The sequence below is a fragment of the Salvelinus namaycush genome, chromosome 13, assembly GCF_016432855.1.
Source record: "Salvelinus namaycush isolate Seneca chromosome 13, SaNama_1.0, whole genome shotgun sequence".
Taxonomy (NCBI): Eukaryota; Metazoa; Chordata; class Actinopteri; order Salmoniformes; family Salmonidae; genus Salvelinus; species Salvelinus namaycush.
The window spans coordinates 45,377,276-45,402,218 of record NC_052319.1 but is presented as its reverse complement, the minus strand read 5'-3'; the positions used below and the strand labels follow the sequence as shown (position 1 = coordinate 45,402,218).

The 24,943-nt window shown below is 40.6% G+C and overlaps 1 protein-coding gene across 1 annotated transcript; it reads right to left on the bottom strand.

The window, feature by feature from the left end:
• Positions 1 to 6,064: 6,064 nt before the first annotated feature.
• LOC120058008 (interferon-induced GTP-binding protein Mx-like) lies at positions 6,065 to 22,067 on the bottom strand. The gene is made up of 13 exons (XM_039006494.1): positions 22,045 to 22,067; positions 21,573 to 21,754; positions 20,875 to 21,012; positions 14,394 to 14,548; positions 13,819 to 13,957; positions 13,532 to 13,730; positions 12,527 to 12,605; positions 12,297 to 12,419; positions 11,601 to 11,733; positions 11,260 to 11,418; positions 8,832 to 8,908; positions 8,379 to 8,573; positions 6,065 to 6,643 (listed from the first exon to the last, which is right to left on the bottom strand). The coding sequence occupies exons 1-13, from the start codon at positions 22,065 to 22,067 to the stop codon at positions 6,356 to 6,358; spliced, it is 1,890 nt and encodes a 629-aa protein (XP_038862422.1). The 3' UTR covers positions 6,065 to 6,355.
• Positions 22,068 to 24,943: the final 2,876 nt, after the last annotated feature.

The window sequence follows — 24,943 nt, the reverse complement described above, 5'->3', positions numbered from 1 at the left end:
TCACCCACCCAATATTTTTTTTTAAATAAAACAAAAAATTACAAAATATAATTTATTCCATTCACCACCCCCAAGAACCCCCTCCCAACGCACCAAGAACCAAGAAAGATAAGTGAAGACAAAAAAGAAAAAGACAAAACAAAACAGAAAACAACAATGCAAAAAACTAAGGACATTAAGGACAGCTAAAATCATAACAGCAAGGCCAACTGTACATGTTTGAGTGCATGTCTGGCACTATTTACAAAAATGTATGTGTGAGTCCGTGTATGTGTGAATTTTAGTGAGAGTGTGTGTATATGCATGTGTACAAACACCTGCACGGCATCAGCCTCAGGCAAACACTCAGTGTCACTCAAACTTACTTTAAATTATGTTTAATTTTGAATTTATCTTTAAACTTTATACTAAATCACAGCTGGCGAGAAGGATGAGGAAATCCTCCCACTCCCACGCTTCACAGGATTCGGAGAACCCTTTATGGACGGGCGAGAGGCAGGATAACTAGAGCCCATTGCTCCCGACAGATGGAGAAGCCCTGCTCGATCCAGAGCAGGGATGGAAGGTTTCCGACATCGACTTCGAAATCGTAGCAGTAGGCACTGCGGCTGCAGACACAGCCGCATGGAATCTTTGACCATCATTCTATCTCCCACACATCTCAACCCTCAGTTTCCCTCAGTCCATCCCACCTATCTCTGTTGGCCACCCTCCTCGGATTTCTACACGACATACACCTTTCAACTATGCTGTGATGTTTAAAGCTTCTATTGTGTTCATTTCATGTTAATTAATTATATGTTCCCAGTCCAAAATGACCGCCCCATTATAGCTGATTATAAATCCATAATAATACATATATTATCACCTAATGCTGTGATAAAAAGATCTATCAACTTAAGTTCTTGTGAACATTGCAAGTTTTGAACTTCTATTTGCTATTTAAGGCCTGTAGGCCTCATTTCCCTGAGCTCATACAACTCGTTTTTTTGAGTAAATAAAGCATAATGTATGGATTATTTTGACTATAGCTAATACTCAGATGAAAATGATTGTGCTATTTATCACAGACTACTTTGTGTCAAAGTTTAACAAGGACTCTCTCCTCCTCACCAGTGTCATGATAAAAGATTTGATCAATAGCCTCACATACAGTATATTGTTTGGTCATTGTGCTGCCACAGAATGAATTGTGAGCAAGGCTTCAAAAAAGCTTTATATACCAGAGCTGCGAGAAAAGTTCTATATATTATTGAAACAATGTTATGATTGTTTGTGAGAATGCCAACAGGTGTGGTTCCCGTGGGGGAAAGATTCTATTGGGGAAAGGTTCCCGTGGGGGTTGCCATGGAAGCCAAGAAGGGGAGTGAGGTGTGTGTGTGTGTGTATGCACTCAAACACACATGCTTGTGGGGGTCTGGGAGAGGAAGTGTGTCCATCTGATGAATGGGCATATGCCTGAACTTAATTTTATACACTAATTGTAGTCTCACCCATTAATTTCTATTGAGCCGGTCATTTTTGATCGGGAACACCACAGGTGTAGAAAAGTTTTAAACAACACCCAAAATGTAATGAAAATCATCAAAATGTATTTTGTGTGTTCAGATGCCCTGTGTGGACAAAGTCATGGAACCTTATGACAGTCAGATTAAATTAACTACGTTTTTCAGAGAAAACTTTTAAATCGGTCCAATTTGATCAGAACACAGCAGGAGGGTTAAAGTACAATTTCAATCTATCTAATCGAATAGAATCCACAGTTGAAGATAAATACTTTTACTAAGAGTATTAGTATATTAGTAATTGACTGACCCGGTATCTCCAGATCTCCTAACAGTACTATTTCTATGGTCAATTTTAAATCAATGCTATGCATTTTCAGCCATTCCTGAACCTGAGACCAGAAACAGGCTACTTTAGGGCAATACCAAAATAAATGGTCTATTGATTCTGTATCCTCACAACAAAATCTGCAGAGCTTCGATGATTTTATGCCCCAAATATTCAACCTTTTGTTGGTGGCAAGAATTCAATATAATCATTTCAGCTGAGTCTTGAATCTTGAGTCAATTTATTTATCAACTCATACACCTTGTACCATGGAATCGGTACATCAAAATTATCTTCCCAACTATTTTGCAATCTGTATTGCACGCTTGTCAACATCCTGGTCCTCAAATGAAACTGGTATAATTTCCTATTGTTATTCCTCTGCCAGTTTTGATCCTTTATATTGTGCAGACAGACCTGTTCCCTACCTCCCGGTATCACTTGCCTCCCCATTTTTGGGATAATGCTGTAATCAATTGGTTGTACTCTTGGATTGAGCAGACCTTCCCGTACAATTCTGATAACTCCATGGAATACATAACTCTACCATTCCAATTGACAATATAATTTAAGAACAAAATACAAAAATGTTTCCCATAATCACAGTTATTTTATCAACCAGCACATTTGAGTTCTGCTATAATATTTGTTCTACCTTTTCAGGGGGATGAAATTGAAATTGTAGCCAGCTCTGCAATGCTGGTTTGAAAAACAGATACTTTGAAAAAAGTATCATTTTCAATTAATCGAAAATGAGACATGGCAATCTGCACAAAGGCAAAAAAGCTGATTTACAATCATTTGATTATAGTACCAATTAGTTATAAGATTTTTAAAGTAAATACAAATGTTGTAATTTAAAGGGGTAATTTAAAGGGGCGGTTCACCAAATTTAGAAATATACTTAATTTTAAAGACAAAAAGTGACAAATCCATTGATCCCGAGAGACAATAATAACAAATATGGCTTAGTTTCTTTATTTACTCAATGCCGAAGCCAACATTAGCATCGCTGCTTGTGAAACAATGGAAGTGGTAGGGCCTATGGAAGCATGCTTCACAAAGCATGCCCAAATCCTCAGTCACTTCAAACCAAGTGTCATAGCAACCCACATGCCATAACTAGTTGCACATATACAATATTGGAGAGTTTTACAAGAATTTCCCGTGGAATAACACTTTTTTGGTGAAAACCACCAATACAGCACTATGCATTCAGAGGGTAGCTGGATTCTGTATTACAGTTCTACCAAGAAATCATACCACTGACATACTTTCATGAGCTGTTTTGACTGCAACAATAAAAAGGTCATTTTGATTTTAATTTACAATACATAGTTTTAACTAGTGACGATTTTATCTTGTAAATCTTTGTGGTGCAAACTAAAAACATAATTTTTTGAGATGCATGCCAGCAAAGCCACTACACAACACTAAACAATAAACTAATTGCACTATAACAGTGACAAACGGTGCCCAAAAACTGTAAAGGTCTACATAAAGTTGTCTCAACAGCTTTCAGCACCATGGAGGGATTCCTTACCACCGCTACACCTGGCTATGAGTGGAGCCTTGTCTGGCAACAAAACAGTTCATTCTGCCTCATTTACTGCCTTTAAAAAAAACAGCTTATATGGCTGACTTGCTTGAACAAATGTGGTTTCTACTGACAATTGAGATGTACAAACTATGGCATAAGGGAACGATGAGCGGTTAAGAGGCAATGCGTCATTTCGATTAAGACATTAATGAGCAAGCTAGGATGGACGTAGTCAATATAACTATTTGTACAGCACTTTTGAAATTGACAGCGACAGAATTCAGAACATGGGCCGTTCTTACAGTATTCTCCCTGTACACCAAGTCAGAACCGAAGGATAAATAAAGGGGACATAGAGGCAGACAATGAAAGCTCTTACAATATTTGATGATGACATTTCTCTAAAACAGGCTATAGGCTACATGTGCACCACCAATCATGGCACAACTACAGAATATTAACAACCCCTATGCTCTATATTTTCCGCTGGCTGCCCCTCCACCACAGAAAGCACTGAGCAAGGCTGAAACACCTGCATTTTGGAGCTGCCTTACTCAGGAAAGCAAAAAAGAGACCATGTTTGTATGGAAGCTTTAGTAACTCAATGATTTAAAAAACTTGTTTGCATTGTTTTCAAATTATATGTGACACGTATTATTGCCAAAAGAACATGCAAAACAGGCAACCCCCACCTGCCCTGAAATAATGGCACTTTAATAATGTCTACGTATCCTACATTACTCATATATTGTATTCCATACTATCTACTGCATCTTGGCTATGCCGCACGGCCATCCATATATTTATATGTACATATTTTTATTCATGCCTTTACATTTGTGTGTATAAGGTAGTCGTTGTGAATTTGTTAGATTACTTGTTAGATATTACCGCGCTGTCGTAACTAGAAGCACAAGCATTTTGCTACACTCGCATTAACATCTGCTAACCATGTGTATGTGACAAATACAATTTTATTTTATTTTAAATGTTTTGTATGATGATCAAATGTAGGTATAATTTGTGTAGTCTTTGTTGGTGTATTAACTCTCCTGTGATGATCTGAAGGATCAGCTTACAGTAGGTCCACTCTACAGCGTGCTCTCTCTGTCGTAGATGGGGACAGAGGGAAGTCGGCTGTTTTATGGTCTGTCTGCCCCTATGCAATATGCTGCCCCTATGCTCTGTAGTGCTCGAGTTTGGAATGTAAACTGTGGAACACAGAGTGGCACTTGGACATCAAAAGTTTGAAAAGTTAAACAATATTTATATTTTTGAGAATGTTGGAGAGGTCCCGTGGACACTTAAGGGACAGTCATGACAAGTGTGTTTCATTTGGTGATCTCATGAAAAACAGGAAACACACATAAGTACATTTCCCATCTGTCAGGTTTACATCTAAATGTTGTGAAACGTATGTGATTAAACATTAAACTATTTGTGGAAAGATGTTATGTGATGTTAGCCTTCTAAATGAGAGTATGGATTTTCACATAAAGTTTAACTAGTCAGTGGCCATGCCCCTGTGAGCCCAGATGTCACATTAGGCATCATAGAACTGCCCCTTCTCAAACAGAGTAGAAAACCCACTTTCTACAAAATGTACATTAAGTCGGAGAATGCCGGGCTGGAGTCCCCACATTGAAATGGCTACAACTCTACAGGTCATTGTACCTGAGAAAATATGGAGCTGTCGCTACATATTAGTTAAGAAATATTGGTTTATAAATCTACAAACTGAAGTCAAAAACGCCGGGACGTAGTCCCCACGTTGAAATGGCTACCACTCTATAGGCCCAGGAGATCAGACAGCATGTAGTGTTGGCTACACGGCTGAAAATGGTTCAACTCTGAGACTATTGATCCCTACAGAATAAGAGCAAATTCGTGGAATTACTAGTCTACAGCTGCAAAGCATCTATTCTATGCAACTACCATCTGTACGCCTGACATATCCATTACAACAGATACTATCCAGAGCCGTTGAGAAAGCTACAACCACGAAATACATTGTGACTTCTGGGAAGTTAACCAGAGACTCTCTGATGAACTGACTGTCCAGCAGATGGACTGACAACTCCAACAGAGAAGACAACAACAGCATACGGGCGTAAATATATACATTGCAATTATTTTAGAATGAGCGTCCGTTCATGTGCAAAGGATTAGCATTTCAATGAATATAATTTTCAACTGTGTGTAGTAAATCCAATTAGTCCTTCCTGCTCTTTATCCGTCCCCGCCCCTTTCCATTGTCTACCAAGCCGTCATACCGGTTTAGCCCACTAGGGACTGATCAACGCATTGTGTTCGTAACCAATAACTCTAATGTTTGTTTATGTATTTCTGTCATTTGTTTGGTTAGTTAGTAAATAAATCATTAAACCAATTTGTATATCGCTGATTCATTATGGAGTCTAGGGTTCGTGCAGATATCCAAGGGTTTGCGACATTCAGATATGAGACTGATGAGGTAATAATACATTAATGAGAATGACTAATCGTTAAGATATTAAAATATCTGAAGAGTCAATTCGGGAAATAGGGACTCTATAAACATTTTCCCGTGGTGCCCCCGACTTCCTAGTTAATAAAAATTTACAAGATTAGTTTAATCACGTAATAATAATAATTACACAGAGAATTGATTTGATAAAATAACAGTCTTCACAAATGATAGTCATAGACACAAAATATATATCTCAGAATTTCTGCATTGACAAATTGTCAACCACAGTCTACTAATCTTGTCATTGGCCAGTCCAAGGTGATCTGCTTGGTCCCGCAACCTTTTACGTTTCCGGCCGACCTCTGGTTCCTCCTGTAGGATTTCACTGGTGTAGTCATTACAGCATCTCACTGATCTTAGCCGATCTCATACATTTGTTGAACACAAATATACAAATGATATCTTATTTTACTCATTACTTAAAATAAATAACATTTGGCCATTAGAGGCCCTTTCCAAAAATCGGGTTATACTTATATTAACATGTTTCTGTTTTTGGCAACATCTCTGAATTTTGTAACTGACAAGACATCACACTCTCTGAGGCTGCTGATTTTGTCATTGGCCTGTATAAGGCGATCCACTTGGGCATGCAACTTTGCACGATACTCTCCGATCTCTGAATCCTCCTGTAGGATGTTATCAGTGTCATCTCTGTGTAGCAGATCCAGCATTTCACTGCACACAATCTTGGCTGACTGCTTCAGGATGAAGTAACGGATCAGCATGGGCACCTGGTCAGCCAGTCTTTGCACCACAATCTGTGAGAGAGGTGAGGTGGGATGGAGAGTGAGGGCTAGAAGTGATGAGATGGCTACAAGGCAACCACAAGATTGCCAAATGACAACCAAGGCTCCGCAAGGTGAACATATAGACTTCAGAGTTGGATAGGTCTGGAAAATGCAATATACCATAATGCAACCCTGTCACAACAAGGTATGTTTTAAACATTTGTCAAAAAACATTAATGAGAGATCTGATCATCCCATTGATGATGTCATGGATTCATAGTACAGGCTGGAGCAGAGCTATATAATGTACACTACAGTTCAAAATTTTGGGGTCCTTTTTTTGTCCTTCTTCTAAAAAGAAAAATAAATTATTTTGTCCATTAAGATAACATCAAATTGATCAGAAATACAGTGTAGACATTGTTAATGTTGTAAATGACTACTGTAGCTGGAAACAGCTGAGGCGACATCCCGGTGTCGCCTCTTCACTGTTGACGTTGAGACTGTTCACTTCACTGTTGACGTTGAGAGTGTCAAACAAGACACTCTAATGTACTTGTCCTCTTGCTCAGTTGTGCACCGGGGCCTCCCACTCCTCTTTCTATTCTGGTTAGAGCCAGTTTGGACTGTTCTGTGAAGGGAGTGGTACACAGCGTTGCACGGGATCATCAGTTTCTTGGCAATTTCTCGCATGGAATAGCCTTCGTTTCTCTGAACAAGAATAGACTGATAAGTTTCAGAAGAAAGTTGTGGTTCTTGTCATTTTGAGCCTGTAATCGAACCCACAAATGCTGATGCTCCAGATACTCAACTAGTCTTAAGACGGCCAGTTTTAACGCTTCTTTAATCAGGACAATAGTTTTCAGCTGTGCTAACATAATTGCAAAAGGGTTTTCTAATGATCAATTAGCCTTTTAAAATTACAAACTTAGATTAGCAAACACAACGTGGCATTGAAACACAGGAGTGATGGTTGCTGATAATGGGCCTCTGTACAGCGATGTAGATATACCATAAAAAATCTGCAGTTTCCAGCTACAATAGTCATTTACAACATTAACAATGTCTACAATATATTTTCGATCAATTTGATGTTATTTTAACGGACACAAATTTAGATTAAAAAAAAAGACATTTCTAAGTGACCCAACACTTTTCAACTGTAGTGTATATAGAGAGTTGGGCCAACTTTTAGAATGGACGCCATGTTACCCCTTTAAGCATTCCATGTATCCAGTCATGACAAGTATGTGGATTCTAATTCTAGACTTTCAGTTACACAGCATTGTTAAAAAAATGTAAATACCATGAACTGCTATTGGTCAATATTGCCAACATGGCTGCCATATGGACATTTTTGAATACTCGTTACTGATTGGCTTAAAGGGCATTCTAGAGTGTGCATTATTTCCCTATAACGCACGGTACATCAGCACGGTACTGCATTGTTGAGAGAGCTAGCACATTAGCATTTTGCTACACCTTTTAAACCAGCTGTGAACTGTGTGATGAATACATGTGATTTGATGCAGCAACCTCGGTGTCCAATCTCTAATATGTCTCTGGGGTGGAGTAACAGGCTAGATGTAGTCCATACATACATGTTGAGATGTTTGTGGAAGGCCCTAATGAGAAAGTGTGTGAGTTTGTCGATAAGCACACTACATAACATGCCAGTTTTATATGTTTGCTGCAGGTTTAGTTAATTCAATTTTATTTCCGGAACATTCTATACATACTGCCCAGTAGATGTGTTGCATTGTACCTCATAGTATGCCTTGAGCAGCCCAGGGTACTTGCTCCTGGTGTCGTGATCTGAGCCGTCTTCTGTTCCCTCCTTTCGGCTATGTTTGTTGAAGATTTCATCCTGTGTGTAGACCTGCATCTCCATCTCAAACTGCTCCACGATCCTCTCCTTCACTATGTTTGACTGCTTTTCCTGGATTGTTTCAATTCTTTTCTGAATTTAAACAAATATGAAGATTCCATGAGGACATAAAGAACCTTGGAACATTCCAGGGTACAATCCTACAATGGAAAACATGTCAATTGTAATTCTTCATAAAAACATAGTGATTTTTATGTGGTTCTTTGCCTCATGTTTCCCTGCTTCTTGCTAATGCCACTAACTAAGATTTCCATTTCAGCCTAAAATCACAGAATAGAGAATTGAATGATTATCATGTCAGAGCGCTTAACAGTTTACAATTGTCATTACCATTGAGACTTGATGAAGATAAGGATAATTCTTAAAGCTCTCTTTGGACAAATGATCAAATTGCTTCTGCACCATGTCTGAAAAAAACAAAAAAAACAAATGTATTTGATAAAGAGATGTTAAAAAATACAAATGTATTTGGTGAAGAGATATTCCACAAAATGTTATTTAAAGGGAAAGTACATCCAAATGACAAGTCACTAGTCCCAATATAATTATTTCAGGTCCAAACAATCATTGAGTAACTTCATTGAGCTACACAATCAATTTGAGATGCATCAGAGTCATTTGGACATGAAGAGGACAAATGGAAACAGGTAAAATAAACCAAAGCATGGACTGATGTCACACCTTGTCCATAGACTGCTTACAGGGTCAGGAAGTCATTCTGTAATTTGAGTGAACTATATGTTCAAAATGTCCTATTTAGTTAATTAGAGTTAATGGCACATGCACAAGTACAATGAAAATGCCGTTCTTGCAAACTCTAAACGCAACAATGAAGAATTAAAAATAACATAAAGTAGATCAAAAACACGAGAGAAATAAGAACACAAGAAACTATATATACATGGACAGTTCCAGGGTCAGTAGCTATATACATGGACAGTTCCAGGGTCAGTAGCTATATACAGGGACAGTTCCAGGGTCAGTAGCTATATACAGGGACAGTTCCAGGTTCAGTAGCTATATACATGGACAGTTCCGGGGTCAGTAGCTATATATAGGGACAGTACCAGGGTCAGTAGCTATATACATGAACAGTTCCAGGGTCAGTAGCTATATACATGAACAGTTCCAGGGTCAGTAGCTATATACATGGACAGTTCCGGGGTCAGCAGCTATATACATGGACAGTTCCGGGGTTAGTAGCTATATACATGGACAGTTCCAGGGTCAGTAGCTATATACATGAACAGTTCCAGGGTCAGTAGCTATATACATGGACAGTTCCAGGGTCAGTAGCTATATATAGGGACAGTTCCAGGGTCAGTAGCTATATACATGAACAGTTCCAGGGTCAGTAGCTATATACATGGACAGTTCCAGAGTCAGTAGCTATATATAGGGACAGTTCCGGGGTCAGTAGCTATATGCAGGGACAGTTCCAGGCTATGTTCCATTACCATATGTACAATGTGCAGGGTTACTGAAGTGGTATGGGTAGATACTGTATGTATAGGGGTAAGTTGACTAGGCATCAGGATATATGATAAACAGAGAAGCATCTGTGTATATGATGATTGCGTGTGAGTGTGTGTCTTTAGAGTCAGTATAAATGTGTGTAGATGTTATGTGGTTGAGCAAATTAAATGTGTGTGTGTTGGAGTGATAGTGATAGTGTGTGTGTGTGTGTGTGTGTGTGTGTGTGTGTGTGTGTGTGTGTGTGTGTGTGTGTGTGTGTGTGTGTGTGTGTGTGTGTGTGTGTGTGTGTGTGTGTGTGTGTGTGTGTGTGTGTGTGTGTGTGTGTGTGGTAGTGACACTGTGTGTGTGTGTGTATAGAGTTCTGACAGTGTGCATAGAGACAATGCAAAGATGCAAATAAATAAAGGGGTCAACTCAGATAGTCCGGTAGCCATTTTGTTTGCTAGTTAGCAGTCTCATGGCTTGGGGATAGAAGCTGTTCTGGAGCCTGTTCAGGAGCCGTTTGTCGTGCGGAAGCAGAGAGAACATTCTATGGCTTGGGTGGCTGGTGTCTTTAACAATTTTCCGGTCCTTCCTTTCACACCGCCTGATATAGATGTCCTGGATGGCACGGAGCTCTGCCCCAGTGATGTACTGGGATGTCTGCACCACCCTCTGTAGCGCCATTTGATTGAGGGTGGTGATTTTGACATACCAAGCAGTGATTCAGCTAGTCAAGATGCTCTCAATGGTGCAGCTGTAGAACTCTGAGGATTTGATGGCCCTTGCCAAAGCTTTTCAACCTCCTGAGGGGGAAGAGGCGCTGTCTCGCCTTCTTCATGACTGTGCGCATATGTGGACCATTTTAACTCATTAGCGACTTGGACACGGAGGAACTTAATGCTCTTGACCCGCTCCACTTCAGCCCTGACGATGTGGATGGGGGTGTGATTCACCAATACCTGCTTTCTTGGGTGTTAATGCTTAATATAATAGGCATGTTTGTCTTGTCAGAAGTACCATAGAGACCCATGCATGATGTTCAATAAAGGGGCTTTAGGAAAATCACATCAAACCTAGGGCTGTAACGTGTACTCTAATAAATCGGGAAGCAAGTACAGAGTGAATTTAATGAATAAACGAACATGAAACAAAACAAGAAACACAAGTAACGTACAGACATGAAACAATAAAGTGTGTGTAACGATGGTGGCAGGTGTGCGTAATAATGAATAAACTGGTGACAACATGTGCCCGAGGGGGAGAGATTGAGTTGACATGACAAGGGGTTTTGGTCACTTACCTCTGATTGTCTGTAGTGTCGTCATAGCTGGTCTCTTAAGTTCAGCCACTAGTTTCTGAACAACATTTTGAAATACCCTGTAGTTACTGAATCCTGGCAGCTCACTTCCCCTGTGCTTCTCATCATATTCATCCACCACTTGTTGCACTACTTCGTGGTCTAAATTCAGGAAAACAATGTTAATAATTAATTGGATATTACAATCACTGTTGTATGATATAACTAGTAGTAGTATATTAACTATATCAGTAAATATTAGGGATATTTAGAAACATAAATATTCATTGGTTAGACATGGTAATATGATGAGCAATACCCGGGGTATTCAAAATTGTACCTACAATGTGATTTGGAATTTTTCAGACATTCCATCCACTCTGTAAATTCCTTTCGCATGAGCACAAATAGATTCTCCTCAACGATAATATCCCCTTTGGACAGTTGGGTAATCTGATCATTGAAATCTGTTATGACCTGAAGATGGAAACATATCACAATAAAACATACCTGTTTAAATGTTTAATATTTAGTCCTTTTAGATTAATGTTTAATGAAATGGCTCCACAAGACCCATCCATCCTTACGTCTTCTACAGATTTTAAACAAGAACTATCTTACACTGGCTTGTCCAAGTGTTTTTGTAAGATCAGCTGTCAAGGTAAAGTATTGTTTGTTAACCTGGTGACAAACATAATCAGTTGGATATTAAGGAAGGAGAGTGGAGGAAGTGGGAGTGGAGAACATTATAATGCTGTTATATTTATTTTCTGGACAGTGCGTCTACTCTTACACCTGTGTTGCAAATCTGACCAATCCAAATGGCAGAGGATGTGCAACAGAACTGATGCCTTTACACCAGGTACCATTGCTCAAATTCTCTATAGGACATTATCCTGACAATTTACCAAACCATGACAATAACACACCTGGACTACTGTGCAACAGTATGGCTTCCAACCCTACATCATACATTTTTATACACATTTTGTACAGAAGTTTACGAAGCTGAAAGATGGGAAGATGAAAGATGTACTCACCTGAATGAGGTACTTTCTCTTCTCTTCAGGTTCCATTGGAGGCCCGCCCTCTATTTGACTCAATAAATGCTTTACCTCCCCCAGCCGCTCCTTTATCGTCTCTGACATCTGGGGCAAGGATTTCTGACCAGGAGCAAACATACAAGTTAATAGGTACCAGACCACATGTTTTCCAGTGTGCACTGGGTGTAGGAGGAACAGATAACCATAGGGTATGTGGTTGGACTAACCTTGATGTGTTTGACCAGGGCATTGCTGAGCTTGGTGGCTAGGCACTTGGTGGTTGCCTTCTCCTCACGCAGGAGGGATCTATACATTGAAAGGGAGAGAAATATAACAAACTAAGGGCACAAGGTGAGACCCAGATGCAGACACTGGAGGCAGATGGTTTTAGTCTTGATATTTATTTAACAAACCAAAAGGGGTAGGCAAGAGAATGGTCGTGGACAGGCAAAAGGTCAAACCAGTTCAGAGTCCAGGAGGTACAGAGTGGCAGGCAGGCTTGAGGTCAGGCCAGGGGTAATGGTCAGGCGGGCAGGTACAGAGTCCAGAAAACAGGCAAGGTTAAAAAACTGTGAGGACTGGCAAAAGAGAATAGAAGCAGGAGTACGGGAAAACTGCTGGTTGACTTGAAAAACATACAAGATAAACTGGCACAGAGGGACAGGAAACACAGGGATATATACACCAGGGATAATAAGCGACGCCTGCAGGGGGGTGGAGACAATCACAGGACAGGTGAAATAGATCAGGGTGTGACACAAACATCGAATTACATCAGAGCTATTGTCCGACACATTTAACACCTGCCTTTTTAAAATGTAAACTGTCAAATACAAATGTCAGTTAACCCTTGGCCTACAATGGTCCCACGGATATCTACAAAACATAATAAAAAATCCCCATCCAAATCAGTCTGTTTAAGTTAGAGATATGTGCTAAACTAACATATGGACAAGTTTCTTATGATTATACCAAGGATTATTTAGTCATTTGCTTTTGAATGTTAAAAAGTACAATATGCAGAAATGCAACAGAATGGAGGGGAGGGACGCATAAGGAAAGACCATTCATGAATCCTATATGGAACTACTCTCAAAGGATATGTGGGAAAAAAATATATATTTTCATAAAATCCTGAAATCAACAGTTTGAGGCACTGAACATTTTCAGATGTGAAGCCATCAAAAACAAAGATGCAAGTTTACTTAACACATGGCAAGAACACATTTTACCTGAAGTGCTCATGATTTTCGAAGAATTCCAACTCCTCCTCAATCGCACGGGTTATTGACATATTTTCATCAATTTTCTTCTGACCACGACATTTCACAATGACATAGCCCATATTGAGAACGATGACTTTATTGTGGACAATTTCCAACACATTCTTCTCTGCTCCCGGGTCTATTAGGTCTGGCTTTGTTAGAATGGCTTGAAGACAAATGAAAAGCATTATGATAACTGAATAAAATAAATAAAAACCCTATAAAAAATACATTAATCTGTATAATGTCTTTACCCATAGTTCTTGTGCCTTCAGGATCCACTTCTTGTGCCATTTTCAGGGCCTCTGTTGTTGCTATGTCAACATTACATGGTACCACCGCCAAAATAATGGTTATCTTATTCTTTATGAATTTCATAATGAGATTCTTGATCTAGTAAAAAAGGAAGAGGAATGTGACAAAGCAGTCAGGATTCAAGCCTTTGATCGAGTTATGTGATTAATCTTCGAGAGGGTATCAGACCGCTTGTTACCGGGATATCGCCCTGTGTGGGGCACTCTGTTCTTTATGGTTCTGAAGCTCAATCTTCCTCAAAGTCAACACACTAGATTCAACCATCATAGCTACCTTGCTAACAATTATGGTAAAAAGTGTAAAGACTTTTTACCATAATTGTTAGCAAGGTAGCTATGATGGTTGAATCTGGTGTGTTGACTTTCAGGTATTATGGTAATTATGGTAAAAAGTCTTTACATCTGGTTAAAACAATTAATCATTAGTGAATCATAAGATGAGAACCAAGAGTCATGAGATAACCAAACAATGTACTGGACAAAGTCCAAAAGCTACACACTAACAACAGACTTACTTGGACTCCAATGTCATCTGGTTGTCCTTTCACAGCTACCCTGGCGATCCCTGGTAAGTCAATCAGACTGAGGTCACACACCGTGGAGGATGTGATCTTTAGAGTGATCAGGTCATCACATATCCCCACTCCCTTTCCAGCTAACGAGTTCTGAGCTGTTAAATTAATGGGAAAATATTGATGTGTTTATTATTTGTTTGTTTGTCAGTCTTATACCCTGACAGAACTTTTCTTATCATAATATATTATGTATTCTGTAGTTGTCTGTGGTAAATACCATACAAACTTTTCCAAGATAAATTATAATAGACATGTCGATGGCGGTCAGGTACCGTTTTAAGATAAGGATTTTATTTTTTTATGAGCATGGCCTTATTTCCATTACAGCATATTGGATGACTGTCATTCATATTCCATTCACACAGCTCAGTGTAACATCAATAGGTTTAGGCTACTATGTGATATTGGAATTTTTCCTATACCTGAGGTTTTCCTATACCTCATGAGGTTGCAACAACCTCGCCTATGAATGAATGTTTACAACATAGGTGCAGACGTCGAGAATTATTTGGGTGATCAAGGTGACACACATTCAATACCACCTTGCACACTCTTGCTAAATCTAGTTGATCTAGGGTGTAATTATTAGTCCAACAGTTGCAAACAAGAGTTTCTATTGGACAAATTCAGGGGTGTTTATCCCTGCTTCGTTCCATTTAAGAAACATTTTTCAACAGAATTGGTGGAATGAATACACCCCTGATCTCACGCAATCACAGTTCACTTTCATAGCAGCCAAATACAAACAGTATGATGTTTTTGATCATTGTATATATTTAATTCCTACTCCCATCTACGTGCTCCCCTCCTCTCACCTTTACCCTATGCTAGTGGACTTCAGTGCACAACACATCAGCTGTCTGTGACCAGACGGAAAAAAAAATCCAAGCCAAACCTTCATATCAGCGCTACACACAGGCTACATCGTTGTCACCATATTATATCATCATAGTCAACATAGCTACTAGAGCTAACACGTTAGTAAACCTGCTACAATCATGCAGTACAGTGTTCAGTCAGCAGCAAGCAGTTTAGCAGTTACACCGGCGGAACCCCAGTGGCTAACAGTTTATAAAACCTTAAAAACTTACCTTGACTTGGAAGAGTTCCTTTGTTGGATAGCCATGGCCAGCTAGCTAACGTAGCATCCCTCTCTGTTTGAGCCTGGTGTCTGAGTAGGCTAAACTAGCTAGCGGCCTTCTCTAGCTAATTAAGTGAAATTGAAAAAGATATGAAATATAGCTAGTACTCTCTCTCTTTCCTGCTTCTTCTTATTTTTTGAGGAAATTAATTTGTTCAAAACTGTTCCTATTGTCTTTCTCTCTATTTCAGTAACCTACTCACCACATGTTATGTCTTGCAGTGCTAGCTAGCTGTAGATGATGCTTTCTGTACTAGATTCATTCTCTGATCCTTTGATTATATGGACAACATGTCAGTTCATGTTGCAAGAGCTCTGATAGGTATGAGGACATCCTCCAGAAGTTGTCATAATTGCTGTGTAAGTCTATGGAAGGGGGTGTGAACGACGAGCCTCCTAGATTTTGTATTGAAGTCAATATCTTTTTTTTAAATTTCACCTTTATTTAACCAGGTAGGCCAGTTGAGAACAAATTCTCATTTACATCTGTGACCTGGCCAAGATAAAGCAAAGCAGTGCGACAAAAACAACAACACAGAGCTACACGTAAACAAACGTACAGTCAATAGCACAATATAAAAATCTCAGTACAGTGTGTGCAAATGTATAAGATTAGGGAGGTAAGGCAATAAATAGGCCATTGAGGCGAAATAATTACAATTTAGCAATAACACTGGAGTGATAGGTGTGCAGAAGATGAATGTTCAAGTCGAGATACTGGGGTGCAAAATAGCAAGAAGATAAATAACATTATAGCAGACACATCGATGGCCCTGAACTAACTTTATCTGACTCTTTGTAAACTGGAAACCACACACCCTGAGGCTGCATTCATCGTAGCTGGGGATTTTAACAAGGCTAATCTGAAAACAAAACTCTCTAAATTCTATCAGCATATCGATTGTGCTACCAGGGCTGGTAAAACCTTGGATCATTGTTATACTAACTTCCGCGACGCATATAAGGCCCTCCCCCGCCCTCCTTTCGGAAAAGCTGACCACGACTCCATTTTATTGCTTCCAGCCTACAAACAGAAACTAAAACAGCAAGCTCCCGCGCTCAGGTCTGTTCAACGCTGGTCCGACCAATCTGACTCCACACTTCAAGACTGCTTCGATCACGTGGATTGGGATATGTTCCGCATTGCGTCCAACAACAACATTGACGAATACGCTGATTCGGTGAGTGAGTTCATTAGAAAGTGCATTGACGATGTCGTACCCACAGCAACGATTAAAACATTCCCAAACCAGAAACCGTGGATTGATGGCAGCATTCGCGTGAAACTGAAAGCGCGAACCACTGCTTTTAACCAGGGCAAGGTGACCGGAAACATGACCGAATACAAACAGTGTAGCTATTCCCTCCGCAAGGCAATCAAACAAGCTAAGTCCCAGTATAGAGACAAAGTAGAGTCGCAATTCAACAGCTCAGACACAAGAGGTATGTGGCAGGGTCTACAGTCAATCACGGATTACAAAAAGAAAACCAGCCCCGTCGCGGACCAGGATGTCTTGCTCCCATACAGACTAAATAACTTTTTTGCTCGCTTTGAGGACAATACAGTGCCACTGACACGGCCCGCTACCAAAACCTGCGGGCTCTCCTTCACTGCAGCCGAGGTGAGTAAAACATTTAAACGTGTTAACCCTCGCAAGGATGCAGGCCCAGACGGCATTCCCAGCCGCGTCCTCAGAGCATGCGCAGACCAGCTGGCTGGTGTGCTTAAGGACATATTCAATCAATCCTTATCCCAGTCTGCTGTTCCCACATGCTTCAAGAGGGCCACCATTGTTCCTGTTCCCAAGAAAGCTAAGGTAACTGAGCTAAACGACTACCGCCCCGTAGCACTCACTTCCGTCATCATGAAGTGCTTTGAGAGACTAGTCAAGGACCATATCACCTCCACCCTACCTGACACCCTAGACCCACTCCAATTTGTTTACCGACCCAATAGGTCCATAGACGACGCATTCGCAACCACACTGCCCTAACCCATTTGGACAAGAGGAAAACCTATGTGAGAATGCTGTTCATCGACTACAGCTCACCATTTAACACCATAGTACCCTCCAAACTCGTCATCAAGCTCGAGACCCTGGGTCTCGACCCCGCCCTGTGCAACTGGGTACTGGACTTCCTGACGGGCCGCCCCCAGGTGGTGAGGGTAGTTAACAACATCTCCACCCTGCTGATCCTCAACACTGGGGCCCCACAAGGGTGCGTTCTGAGCCCTCTCCTGTACTCCCTGTTCACCCACGACTGCGTGGCCATGCACGCCTCCAACTCAATCATCAAGTTTGCGGACGACACTACAGTGGTAGGCTTGATTACCAACAACGACGAGAAGGCCTACAGAGAGGAGGTGAGGGCCCTCGGAGTGTGGTGTCAGGAAAATAACCTCACACTCAACGTCAACAAAACAAAGGAGATGATTGTGGACTTCAGGAAACAGCAGAGGGAGCACCCCCCTATCCACATCGACGGGACAGTAGTGGAGAGGGTAGTAAGTTTTAAGTTCCTCGGCGTACACATCACGGACAAACTGAATTGGTCCAACCACACAGACAGCGTTGTGAAGAAGGCGCAGCAGCGCCTCTTCAACCTCAGGAGGCTGAAGAAATTCGGCTTGTCACCAAAAGCACTCACAAACTTCTACAGATGCACAATCGAGAGCATCCTGTCGGGCTGTATCACCGTCTGGTACGGCAACTGCTCTGCCCACAACCGTAAGGCTCTCCAGAGGGTAGTGAGGTCTGCACAACGCATCACCGGGGGCAAACTACCTGCCCTCCAGGACACCTACACCACCCGATGTCACAGGAAGGCCATAAAGATCATCAAGGACAACAACCACCCGAGCCACTGCCTGTTCACCCCGATATCATCCAGAAGGCGAGGTCAGTACAGGTGCATCAAAGCAGGGACCGAGAGACTGAAAAACAGCTTCTATCTCAAGGCCATCAGACTGTTAAACAGCCACCACTAACATTTAGTGGCTGCTGCCAACATACTGACTCAACTCCAGCCACTTTAATAATGGGAATTGATGGAAGTGTATTTAAAAATGTATCACTAGCCACTTTAACCAATGCCACTTAATATAATGTTTACATACCCTACATTACTCATCTCATATGTATATGTATATACTGTACTCTATATCATCTACTGCATCTTGCCATCTGTATGTAATACATGTATCACTAGCCACTTTAAACTATGCCACTTTATGTTTATATACCCTACATTACTCATCTCATATGTATATACTGTACTCTATACCACCTACTGCATCTTGCCTATGCCGTTCTGTACCATCACTCATTCATATATCTTTATGTACATATTCTTTATCCCTTTACACTTGTGTGTATAAGGTAGTAGTTGTGGAATTGTTAGGTTAGATTACTTGTTGGTTATTACTGCATTGTCGGAACTAGAAGCACAAGCATTTTGCTACACTCACATTACCATCTGCTAAATATGTGTATGTGACAAATAAAATTTGATTTTGATTTGATTTGATTTGATGAGGTAGTTGGGTGTGCTATTTACAGAATGGCTATGTACAGGTACAGTGATAGTTGTAAGCTGCTCTGACAGCTGATGCTTAAAGATAGAGAGGGAGACAAAAGTATCCAGCTTCAGTGATTTTTGCCATCCCTTCCAGTCATTGGCTGCAGAGAACTGGAAGGAAAGGTGGCCAAAGGAAGTGCTGGATTTTGGGGATGACCAGTGAAATATACCTGCTGGAGCGCGTACTACGGGTGGGTGTTGCTGTGGTGACCAGTGAGCTGAGATAAGTAGGGGCTTTACCTAGCAAAGACGTATAGATGACCTGGGGCCAGTGGGTTTGGCGACAAATATGTAGCGAGGGTCAGCCAACGAGAGCAGACAGGTTGCAGTGGTGGGTAGCATATGGGATATTTGGTGACAAATTGGATGGCACTGTGATAGACTACATCCAGGTTGCTGAGTAGAGTATTGGAGGCTATTTTGTAAATGACATCGCCGAAGTCAAGGATCTGTAGGAAAGTCATTTTTACAAGGGAATGTTTGTCAGCATGAGTGAAGGATGCTTTGTTGCAAAAATGGAAGCTGATTCTAGATTTAATTTTGGATTGGAGATGCTTAATGTGAGTCTGGAAGGAGAGTTTACAGTCTCACCAGACACCTAGGTATTTGTAGTTGTCCACATATTCTAAGTCAGAACCGTCCAGAGTAGTGATGCTGGGCGGGCGGGCAGGAGAGGGCAGCGATCGGTTGAAGACTATGCATTTAGTCATACTAGCATTTAAAAGCAGTTGGAGGTCACGGAAGGAGTGTTGTATGGTATTGAAGCTCCTTTGGAGGTTTGTTAACACAGTGTCCAAAGAAGGGCCAGATGTAGTATACAAAATGGTGTCGTCTGTGTAGAGGTGGATCAGAGAATCACCAGCAGCAAGAGCGACATCATTGATATATACAGAAAAAAAGAGTCGGCCCGAGAATTGAACCCTGTGGAACCTGCATAGAGACTGCCAGAGGTCCGGACAACAGGCCCTCCGATATGACACACTGAACTCTATCTGAGAAGTAGTTGGTGAACCAGGCGAGGCAGTCATTTGAGAAACCAAGGCTATTGAGTCTGCCGATAAGAATGCGGTCATTGACAGTGTCGAAAGCCTTGGCCAGGTCGATGAAGACGGCTGCACAGTACTGTCTTTTATCGATGGCGGTTATGATGTCGTTTAGGACCTTGAGCGTGGCTGAGGTGCACCCATGACCAGCTCGGAAACCAGATTGCATAGTGGAGAAGGTACGGTGGGATTCGAAATGGTCGGTGATCTGTTTGTTAACTTGTTTGCTGCAGGGGGTGCAGAGCTATTGGCCGGGGTAGGGGTAGCCAGGTGGATAGCATGGCTAGCTGTTGAAAAATGCTTCTTGATAAATGCTTTTTGAAAAATACATATTGAAATGATCGATTATGGAATATATATACCCAGTGGAAGATGTTAACTAGCTGTGTTCCAGCTACACAATGGTGCTACCTAACATATTGCTGTTGAGGCTACTGTTGACCTTCATTGTAAAGCAGTGTGTTTTAATCAATTATTTGGTCATGTGAATATATTTAGTATAGTTTTATTTTAAAAATATAACTTTTTAAATGTTTCGCTATTTAAATATTTCTGAAATTCACTGAGGAGGATGGTCCTCCCCTTCCTCCTCTGAGGAGCCTCCACAGGTTAATGTACAGTATAGAATAATATGTCTGTGTGTTTGTTCCCATCTCACCCTGTTCAACGTGTCTCACGACTTCTGAAGGTTCTTCAAATTCATGTCTGTATTTCTCTCCGTATGAGATGACAGCCTCCCATTTCACTGTCCTGTCATTACAGAGTTTAAGTAGCAGTGGGCACCTGGTGACAATACCTGGAAACAAGGAAGTACCAATGACAGATCATTATACTGTATTACAGAACAATCAATACAATATGACAGTACAGTAAATAATGGATCGGAACATGGATTTCATGATAAATATATAACTTCTGCAGGCTACAGACAACAAGGTTGCTCTAATGTTCTGAAAGCATGTCAGACATTTACAGTGTCTGACTAAATGGTTAGAAAACTCATGTACAATTAACATTTTGCTGCGGTTAAAGTTTTTCTGCGGTTATCAAGTGAATTTGAAGGTTCAAAACATTTCAGTAATGTCCGTGTCTCTGTGGTCCTATTGTGCTGTCTGTTTCCTGACCTCCTCTATGGACAAGGACAGTGTGAACACCTGCTTCAGGGTTGTTTACCTAGCCACAGGCATCAATCACCAACTTCAGCACCTTCAAACCAAAAACTAGTCAATGCCCAAATCATGTCTAAGTTACACAACCACTTTCACAGACTTTGGGTGATTTGGGCATTACATTTAAAATGCTAATATTGATTTTAAATAGTTTTTTGTATGTTCAGAAAACAATACAGAATCTCACCAGTCCCTCTGGGCAGCGCCACCCCAGAAAGAAACTCAAGCACAGAGCTCTTTCCTGAACTCTGGTCTCCCACCACAGCAATGGCTGGCAGTGGTAGCTCCTTATCTATCCCGATGGATCTCATGTCGTCTACTAAGTCTATGAAGGGCCGGACCTTCTCCGCCAGCTGGTCTTGGAACATCCTGGGGATATGTGAGGGGTACAAAACAATGCCATTATGAATGGATCATTTGATGATAGACATGCATGGCTAAAATGTATCCCACAAAAAATCTTAATTCTGCACCACGTGTAACAAAATGTCACACTATTTACCGCATAAATAATCACCATCACCATTGTTGTCTGAATATTAGCATTATAGTATTGTGGTACAGCGTAGTACAGAGTAGTACTGCAAGTGTGCAATAACAAGTGGAAAATGGAGGCCTTCATCATTTCAAAACCGAAAACTGAAGTAATGTTGTCCCACCTCGGTCCATCATCAGAAGACATGTCTCTCTTCCACTGAAATAAAAGAGAATAAAGCTAAACCATTTAGATGAAAATACAGAATAACAGCAATGCATCTGTATTTTGAACTAAAGTTATTATAATCTAAATCATAACATAAATAAAACATAAGAGGAGATACAGTCTCACATGCCCAGTTCAGTACTTACAATTTGCTAACTGTAAAACACTGGGTATACCAAACATTAAGAACACCTTCCTGATGTTGAGTTCCTAGATGAGAATCTAGTAAAAATGAAACTGTAGGTTAGAAACTGAGTAAGTAAAATCCTTATATGATTTTAAACATTTGACTAGGCTATTAGATTAGAATGTATTTATCCTCTTGGTCAATGTCTATTGGAGCATAACTTGGTACACTATATATACACAAAAGTTTTCGGACACCCCATCAAATTAGTGGATTTGGCTATTTCAGCCCCACCCATTGCTGACAGGTGTATAAAATCGAGCACACAGCCATGCAATCGCGATAGACAGACATTGGCAGTAGAATGGCCTTACTGAAGATCTCAGTGACTTTCAACGTGGCACGGTCATAGGATGCCACCATTCCAACAAGTCAGTTCTTAAAATTTCAGCTCTGGTCAACTGTAAATGTTTTGCTTAGGAAAATATTGAATTACCTACAATACTGTTTAATTAAACAGACCTACTATGCTGTTTTTACCCTGAGAATTGTCAATTGTTATATGTTAGTATTTTTTGCTGATACAGGATTGTTAATGTAACTTAGTCATAAGTCTGGGCGTACCGATAAGAGCCGTTTAGGTGCGACCTCAGTATGTGACATCCTGTTTTCTCAATCTACAGGAACGTAGATGGGTGGAAACATGCAGGAAGGAACAGACATTGGTGGCAACGTCAGCTATCTTAATCTGTACAGACAAGGTAAATCAGCTTTTACACACCATGTTCCGTCCCTGTATCCACCCATCTGCTAAACGGCCACGTAGACAAAATAGGTTGTACTTTTTCTATAAGAGGAGAGAGAGACAACTCTGTTCGTTGGGCTTTCCTGACAATGCACTGTTGAGTGGTTGTTATTGATTGCTTTGTTTGTGCAAATCTTATAGTAAAGTTGTTTTGAAGAATACTGTCTCTCTCCTTTTGGTTAGAATTACCACGATAATTGGTGACGAGGATGGGATTCTAACTCTGCTTGCTGATTGCTCCTGGGAGACAGAGGTTAAACTGTGTGCAGGGGTTCCGTTAGACGTGGCTCAGGTTAGCCCACAATCTGACTAAAATGGAGCCGGTTAGGGACACACCTCGTCAGTGAGTGGATACGTCATTCTGATCAGACAAAATAAATACCACGACAGTGGAAGCAACAACAGATCAGCCGCAAAGTGGTTGCATCGGCTGGAGTGGTGTAAAGCTTTCCGTCATCAGACTCTGGAGCAGTGGAAACGCGTTCTCTGGAGTGATGAATCACACTACCATCTGGCAGTCCGACGCATGAATCTGGGTTTGGCGGATGCCAGGAAAACGCTACCTGCCCTAATGCATAGTGCCAAGTGTAAAGTTTGGTGGAGGAGGAATAATGGTCTGGGGCTGTTTTTCATGGTTTGGGCTAGGCCACTTAGCTCCAGTGAAGGGAAATCTTAACGTTACAGTGTACAATGACATTTTAGATGATTCTGGGTTTCCAACTTTGTCTCCCTTTCCTGTTTCAGCATGACAATGCCCCCGTGCACAAAGTGAGGTCCATACAGAAATGGTTTGTTTAGATCGGTGTGGAAGAACTTGATTGGCCTACAGAGAACCCTGACCTCAACCCCATCGAACACTTTGGGATGAATAGGAATGCCGACTGCGAGCCAGGCCTAATCACCCAACATCAGTGCACGACCTGATTAATGCTTTTGTGACTGAATGGAAGAAAGTCGCTGCAGCAATGTTCCCAACAACTAGTGGAAAGTCATCCCAGAAGAGTGGAGACTGTTACAGCAGCAAAGAGGGGATAAACTTCGTGTTAATGCCCATGATTTTGGAATGAGATGTTTGACGAGGAGGTGTCAATATACTTTTGGTTATTTACTGTAGTTATTTAACTACCATAAAAATACTGTTAAAGAACTGTCATCACTAGATGCACCCTCATAGTTCTCTCCTCAAATAAAAGCCGAAATCATTCTAATCCTTACATCATCATTCAACTAAAATCATCAAACTTAATTTACACTGAACGCTTTTACAAAAGTAAATTGTGCATCTATTTATCTCAAAACCACAGCAGATTTGCTTTGCTTTCAATAGAGTGTTGACCACATTAGCCTGCTTTTCATTCACATCTGACAGAAGATCGCTTTGTGAAATGGAAGTTATGGATCTCCCTCGCGTGCTTCTGTTATGGAAAAAAGTCCACAACGAAACTGAAATTAAATTTGGAGATTGATACAATTGAAAATGCATTTTTGAAATGTTGAAATTTTTGCAAATTGATACTGTAATACCCTTGTTAGAAACAAGTTTAAAGTTTATTTGTAATAATTAATTGGTATTAGATTTAAAAGGGGATCGAATTGCTCGTGAATTCGAATGTCGTTAACGCATTTCTTTTGAATAACTATTTATTTAATGCACAAGTGAATAGGTTGTTTTACTTTTTAGTTTAAGTTTTGACCAATAAGGTAGCTAGTTAAGCTATAAGTCCTAAAACAGGGAATTTTTTACTATGTCAGGAATTGTGAAAAACAGATTTTAAATGTATTTGGCTAAGACGTATTTAAACTTCCGACTTCAACTGTACCTTCACGATGAGACGGTAGCTTCAGTCCCTACTACGTCTTTCTTAACAGGAGGCCTGGGAAAGAGACGTTGAAAAAAGAGGGAGAGACGTTGAAAAAAAGAGG